Raw genomic sequence first — 7,649 nt, 5'->3', positions numbered from 1 at the left:
CAAAGGACCAGCATAAACCAGCAAAGGACCAGTTTAAACCAGCAAAGGACCAGCTTAAACCAGCATCCCAGCGTCAAAACATACCTAACCAGCATATGCTGGTTTTTTCAACAGGGTGGTAAACAAAGCCTGTCTATATTTGTGTGGAAACCTCCTCTCTGAGATCTCTGGAAAAACATAACTGTCTCAAAATGGATCTTTCACTGAATAAAATACTTTAATTTTGCATGGTGAAACTGTAGATAAAACCGCGCAGGAGCAATGGGGTGTAAATAGAAAAGCTCTCTGGCGCCATCTAGCCAAAAACAAAACGGCTTGAAAACAGCGTCTGGTCTCCATTTTGTGTCTTCGTCAAAGACCACACAACTAACAACTAACATAACATACCAGCTAACCACCTGTAAACAAACTCATTAGGATAAACCTGATCAGATCATATTTGGTGTCTTTGAGTTCATGAGAGAAAAATGGATGTCATGAAGAATGTCACGATGGCTATTAAACTGTGATCAGATGTTTTACACAATTTCCTTTTGGACAAAATTAGATTATACTGCAAAACATAAAATTATAAAATATATATATATATATATATACACCTTGCTACGTGTACTGCGTTAGGCTAACCGAGACTTGTCATTTGCACTTATATATTGTTGCTCTTTTGTTAGTTTTGACTGCTTTTATTGTCCTCATTTGTAAGTCGCTTTGGATAAAAGCATCTGCTAAATGACTAAATGTAAAATTATACATATTGTAAAATGTAAATAACGCTCTAAGACACTAACTGGAGACCATTTGCTAAGTCAAGTGACAGTTATGAAGAAAAATATACACTCTACACACAAACATCCTACAAATTTGACTTGGAACTCAATTACATTGGCAGTCAATAAAGAAGCGAAGTTTAAAAATATACAAAGGCTTTATTCAACCATTTAAATATGTACAATTTCTGTGATAATACAGACAGGAATTGATCATTCCATCAATAAAACATTTACAATTTTTTATAAAATCTTATAAAACAACATTTACAACACTGAAAAGGCTGTTTAACCTCCTTGTTAAAGTCTTTTTTTTTTTTGGCATAGAGGATGATTGTAGTTTTTTCACTTTGTGCAGTGACCACAAACATGGCCAAATTCACTTCACATTTAGGAAGATTATAAAACACACCTATTTTTAAAAGTCTTTCAAAACAGTTAAGATCCTAAAGGTAGTTCTTTAAAAGTTCTTGTAACATTTTCCCGTCTGGTGCTCAGAGGCGACGGACGTTCCTTTTGCTTCGAGCCGAGCCGGCGATGAGTGTTTTTTGTGAAGCGGAGATGGTCCGGACAGAATTGCGGCACGGGGCAGAGCTGTGGAACGCTGATTGACACAATGTGCAAAAGTCAAAAGCACAGCTGCCGCGTGTGCATATGGCCCTCTGCATGGCTGCGTCGAACCGTGCTGCAGAGCCGCAGAGGATACACGACCGCAGAGATTCATGCTGTTTGAGCGATCGGGCAACCTAGAAGAAAACAACACGATTATAAACCACATGCAACTAAAGTCATGCATGTATCAGTAAACAGACACAATTTGGTGTTACTGGGGGATGTTTTTTTACCTCATGAAACTGTTGGAAGCGACTTGGCTTGGATGCGTTTTGTGCTCCACCCGTCTTGCACTGCGGCTTCTTAATGGCCTTGTGAACGGGCGTAGAGGCGACGGTCTGCATGCAGGAGAACACCACCCTGCTCAAGGTGAAGTCTCGTGATAATGAGCCCGTGGGGCGGCCAGAGTCCTGAAAGCAACAAAGACGAACATTTTTAGAACTGGAACATAACCAAGCAATTATGAAGGTTTCTATCCTTTTGAACGACACATAAGCACACTTTCTACCAGTGTTTCTGCAGGTTTTACGAAGGTACATGTAAGACCAAGATTGATATTTCGTATACTGTTTGTAACCAAACAGTTTCGGGTCCCGTTGTATTTTTTTGGGGACTGAAATTGGTTAAAAACATTCTTCAAAATATCTTCTTTTGTGTTCCACAGAAGAACGTCATATGACTTTGTAATGACATGAGGGTGAACAAATGACAGAATTAAAAAAAATGTTTTCATGTACTTCCCCTTTAAAGTTTTAATTACAAAGCCACATGGATGAACTGGTCCGATTTTGTTCTGTAAGGCTACGTTTACACTTTAAAGTTTTTCCCTTGCGTTTTTTTAATTTTAGTTAGCATTTTAGTAATTGTTGTGTATTTTTGTAATTTTTATTAGTTTGTTTTTTAATATCCTATTACATTTTTATTTCCGTTTTCATTTTAGTTATTTTAGAACTTCAAGTTAAACTAAATTTTAATGAGAGATGTTTTCTTGGCAACTGGCTGAAATAAGTTATTTTATTAAAAACATTTTTTATTTCAGTTTAAACATTTATTTGACATTTTTATTTAAATATTAAGTACTAAAATCTAAATATAATTATGAAATTATTTCAAGTTTCATGGATTTAATTTGAATTAACTATAATAACCCTCACCATTGTAGTTTTTGCAAAGGCATGCATATGATTTTCATGAGCAAACAAATTTCTATTATACATCCAAGTTTTTATTTCAGTCATGTAGAAGGAAATCCAAATATCAATTATACTTTCAATTCTAGGTTAATTGGTATTTTTGCTTCAAGCACACAGTTTAATCCATACTTAGCATCTTGACAACGGTGTAGTCAAAAACGGAAAAGTTTTTCCCTTGCATTTTTAAAAAGTTTCACGTATACACGACAACGTTTTCAAAGCGATTCGCATTTACACATATCTGCAAAAATGGCCAGAAACGCTGTATTACGTATGCCAGGCCAGTAGTTGGCGCTGTCACCTTGTTAGTAAACAGTACCTGTAGGGAAGTGACGATTATATGATGCGTCTCCGCTGTTGGTTGTAATATTGGTGAAGTAAATCCACACTTTGCAGAAGAAGCGTTAGCAAACTCTTGAGCAGCAACAACAGTACCATGTACTCCGCCATTGTTGTATATGTTTGTTCGCGCTTGCCTTTAAAATCGACACGTACTGCGCATGTCTACATTAGTGGTCGACCGATATATCGCCATGGCCGATATATCGGCCGATATTTGGAATTTTTTAAATATCGGCAGGTAAGTTTTCCTGTTTGGCCGATTCGAATGCACACAAACTTCCCAGAATACTGAGTGCCCTGTTGGTTACAGTGTTTACTTCCTTTTTTATTATATTTTTTACTAAATATATTTATTTATTTTTGAAAAATACTTCTAAAGTATAAGTGTGTTTATTTAACATTTATTTTTTAATCCATTTTCAAATTATTTTTAATTTCTTAAATATTAATTAAAATAAATAAAATTATATCGGCCACCCTGCTTTCCAAGATATCGGCATCGGCTGTCAAAAAAAACCAGTATCAGTCGACCACTAGTCTACATACCTAACACGTACTACAAAAAAATACAAATAAAACCTAACACCTACTACGCACATGATGTCACTGTTTTCAAAGATTCCCGTATTGGGTGTTTACACGGAAACGATAACGATGGCATTTTCAAAAACTTGCACTTTGAAACCCGTTTTCAAAAATATATGTTTTCAGTCTCCAAAACGCCATTGTCGTGTAAACGAACAGGCAAAGCGCATTAAAAGTTTCCTGTTTTTGGCTGAAAACGTTGTCATGTAAACGGCCCCCCAAGTCTCTTACCCTTAACGTTCTTTCTGCTTCTCTGCAGCGCCAAAGGGCCACCTGATCTTCACAAATGATTTTCCGCCACGTCTGGCTCACTTTTTTACAGCTGCAAAAGACCAAAAACAGTCAGTCATTCTGATTCAGTGCGAGATACAGACCAAGCCACAGGAGAAATGAAACTAAACAGGAAGTTACCTCACTAAGTCACAATCTCCCAACAGGCCCAATATCCTGGCAAGGATATGCCTCATGTCTTTCCTCAACAGGCCGCAGAGGATGTCCACAAACTGCCGTCCCATCTTCCCACCGATCACATTATGCAGCCCGTAATTCTCTGCAACCTTATCAACGACAGTCCAGTCGTAACTTTTGCTCTTTTTAAAGCTTTTAGCCAGTTCTCTGCACACCTCCTCCTGAAACTTCAACACGGGCAGACAGGGCGCAGAATGACACTCCACATCCAAGGACTGAGAGGACACGCATTTCTCTTCACTCCTCTCCAGTGAGTCCGTGCCATCCACATCCCCATGATCCACCCGGCTGTTTTGGAGGGAAAGGTAGCCGCTGTCCTCGGTTAGGCCGCTACTGCTGAGAATCACCTCGTCGTCTGACGCCACCTCTAGAGAATGACGCTTATTCTGGTAGTTTTCTTTATTGTGGGGGCCTTTGCTTCTGGCCTCCATAGGAGTGGAGATGTTGGCTGCCACGGGGGAGCGCGGGGCACATATCCGTGGCGAAACCGTGTGGCCCTTCATCTCACCGAGGTCTGTTTCAGCTTTCTCCATGTGGTATAAAACTGGTGAATCATCACTGTAGCTTGGACACTTCATATTGAGGCTGATCCAGACACAGCAAACTAGAGGAAATGAGAAACAAGACATGTTAAAGTTTGCACAAATTGTTGACCCTGGTTATATGTATCATTAGTAACATGAGCATTTCCCATAAATCCACATAGGCCAGACTACTAGTTATGATATGTACTACCAGTAAATGAGTATATACTGGAATTGCATTAACTTGTTGACTCTCTTGATGTTGTACGCGTCTAACGTTACATCAATATAAAGAATTACAGAATATATCAATATACATAAAATACAAGTTAATCCACCCACAGTTTTAGACTCAAATAAATGACTTCTCGTTTTAAGCACTACAACTTGGGTATTAAGACACACTGATAATACATCTCAAAATACATACTTGTTATTGCATAATACACGATGTGTTTAAATGTTACCTAGGTGATGCATTTATTTTTATGTGATTAATTTGTGTTTTTCATTTTGCGCGCATTCCTGACGTGGCTACTCATGATACACCACATGCTAGCTTAAAATTAAACTTAAAATCTATGTTCTTACACGAAAATTGCTCATTTGGTTTCTTGCAATGCTTTCTCGAGTATAAATATTTACATTATATTTAACAAAAATGCAATATTAAACTTAAATCTGAGACTATCACATAGAGGGAAACGCAGCATCTAGTATTTACAGATTTAAAATCCTCTCCAAAAGTTCCTATTTTGCCGAATTTACAAAAAAATTACATTAAAGCTGTTGTCTCTTACCTTTAAAAAAAAGAAAAGCACTTTTATATATGCCTCATATGTCCTTAGAAACGTGTCCTGGTCGCACAAGCATTTAAGCGGCAACACAATAGTCAGTGGGTTTGGAGAAAAAGCGCCACTTGCAAATGCATTTGAAATTTGGCGACCAAACCTTCGAGCCAATCAGAGCGCAGCGGAATATCTTTAAAAGTCCCGCAGCCAATGAAAGCGCGGGCGGACGACTCAACTGACGTCATGACGCACGTTCAACGGCGACGTCATGGTGCATAAAGAGCGCCACCTAATGAAAGGCGAGCTTCGGAAAAAAAGCGCCTTTTTGAAAAAAATGTAAAAAGTCAATAAAGGTGGACTTTAAAAGTGATTTGTTGTTGGTTTAACCGAGCCTATATATACCGAGAATTTAAAAAGCTGTAAATATTTAAATATTGAGTATGTGATTTCCAGGTCTGAAAAAGTAATATATCTCAAAAAATCACAAGTGTTTTAACTCACAAAGAGCAGTTTATAGCCCATCAAATTTTAATATTTAAGCTGAGTATAACATACATAAACTAATTTATATGACTTTTTCAGACTTGGAAATCACATACTCGGGATTCCCTAATATTTCCAGTATTTTAAATCACAGCTTTTTAAATTCTTGTTTAATATTATATATACAATATTAATATTGTATGCTCTCTCTCTCTCTATATATATAAATTAGTGTATTGTTATAAATTGTCACGTAAATGTATATGCAATTAATATATTTAATAATTGTGATGTTGATATTATTTAAATTATATTAGTATAGAAATATATAGTATAGAAATATATAGTATAAAAATCTCAAACAGCTGGAAAAGTCAAACTGGCTGAAAACAAAACGAACACCCCACCAAAAGCATTTCACACTGCTGTGTAAGAGTTCAAGAGAAAACAAAGAGTGTTTGAGAAACTCCTCAGAGGAGTGAGATACACTACGCTCTTTTTCTCAGACTGTGCTTACAATTCAATCTGACACCCAAACTTTTACACATTTCTTTATTGCCGCAAATAACTACTGATTCTGATCACTGTCTTGGAGAACGTCCATAAGAGATTCCTGTTCAGAAAACTGTTGCAGAAACACAATCATCTCCTCGAGCAGTTCCTCTCCTTGTAAAAATCCATGCACGTCGTGAATGGTTTTTCCAATCCTGTGATCAGTGATCCGGTCCTGAGAGAAGTTATAAGTCCTGATTTTCTCTGATCTGCCTTTGGTGCCAATCTATTACAAGAGAAGTAAAATGCAGTTTATATATACCAAATAATATCAGTAAAAACAATTATATCTGATATTAATAAAGTTAAAGTCAATGTGAGTTGCTGTTCGCAACCCATTTGACTAAATGCAACACATTTTCCACGTTAAACAGGATATTTAAATAAACTAAATGAATGGCAGGAATTTACTGGATCAAGACGTTATTTCAGAGGAAGAGCAAGATTATATTTTGATAAAAGACTATAAAGGCTTTTTTTTTTTATAAGGTGCACTTATAAGTCATTTGCAGGAAAGTTAATTCAGAAAGTAAATAGGTTCAATGCTGATTTCATGCTTAATTAATATCATAATTTAAAAAGACTAATGAATTAATATACCTGTAGTTTTCGAGCCAGGTATCTCTTACTGGTCTCCTCCTCCAGCCGGGCGCTGTAGAGTTTGGCTCGCAGTAACGTCATGGCTGTCTCTTTGTTCTTGATCTGAGAGCGTTCCTGCTGACATTCAGCCACTGTCCCTGAAATTACAACAAAACATAGAGAAGTCTCACTCCTATCTATCTATGTATCTATCTATATATGCACACTCTACTGGTCAACAGTTTGGAATAATTAAGATTTTTTTAAGAATCTTATATACCCATCAAGGCTGTATTTATTTGATCAAAACTACAATAAATTTGAAATATTACTACAATTTAAAATAACTGTTTTCTATTTGAATATATTTTAAAATGTATTCCAGTGATGCAAAGCTGAATTTTCAGCATCATTACTCCAGTCTTCAGCAAACAAAAAACGGTTTCCAACATTGAAAATAATAAGAACCATTATTAATAAATAATATCTGCTAATCATATTAGAATGATTTCTGAAGGATCATGAGACACTGAAGACACTGAAAAAGCTTTGCATCAAAAGAATAAATTATATTTTACAATATATTCAAATATAAAACAGTTATTTTAAATTGTAATATATTTCAAAATATTACTGTTTTTATTGTATTTATTGATCAAATAAATGCAAATGTATTTAAATGTATAGATAGATAGATAGACACAGACGACAGACAGACAGATAGATAGATAGACAGACAGACAGACAGACAGA

The 7,649-nt window shown here is 36.1% G+C and overlaps 2 protein-coding genes across 3 annotated transcripts in view; both read right to left on the bottom strand.

Moving 5' to 3' along the window:
• Nucleotides 1-1,087: 1,087 nt before the first annotated feature.
• LOC107655774 (F-box only protein 5-like) lies at nt 1,088-5,464 on the bottom strand. The gene is made up of 5 exons (XM_016443355.1): nt 5,292-5,464; nt 3,911-4,571; nt 3,731-3,821; nt 1,613-1,789; nt 1,088-1,513 (listed from the first exon to the last, which is right to left on the bottom strand). The coding sequence occupies exons 2-5, from the start codon at nt 4,543-4,545 to the stop codon at nt 1,262-1,264; spliced, it is 1,155 nt and encodes a 384-aa protein (XP_016298841.1). The 5' UTR covers nt 4,546-4,571; nt 5,292-5,464; the 3' UTR covers nt 1,088-1,261.
• An 824-nt stretch (nt 5,465-6,288) lies between these two features.
• The window catches only part of LOC107655759 (mitochondrial translational release factor 1-like), a 6,097-nt gene continuing 4,736 nt past the window's right edge, over nt 6,289-7,649 (bottom strand). The window contains exons 6-7 of one of the 2 annotated variants that reach the window (XM_016443342.1): nt 6,918-7,054; nt 6,289-6,543 (exon numbers count right to left, since the gene is read on the bottom strand). In XM_016443342.1, coding sequence (XP_016298828.1) covers nt 6,334-6,543; nt 6,918-7,054 — 347 coding nt within the window. In that variant the 3' untranslated portion in view covers nt 6,289-6,333. The remainder of the gene's footprint in view (nt 6,544-6,917; nt 7,055-7,649) is intronic. The other variant, XM_016443346.1, reaches the window with a different exon arrangement.

Source organism: Sinocyclocheilus anshuiensis, unplaced genomic scaffold (assembly GCF_001515605.1).
Source record: "Sinocyclocheilus anshuiensis isolate Anshui unplaced genomic scaffold, SAMN03320099.WGS_v1.1 scaffold1463, whole genome shotgun sequence".
Classification (NCBI taxonomy): domain Eukaryota; kingdom Metazoa; phylum Chordata; class Actinopteri; order Cypriniformes; family Cyprinidae; genus Sinocyclocheilus; species Sinocyclocheilus anshuiensis.
The sequence above is the reverse complement of the archived record's forward strand: the minus strand, read 5'-3'. Positions and strand labels throughout refer to the sequence as shown.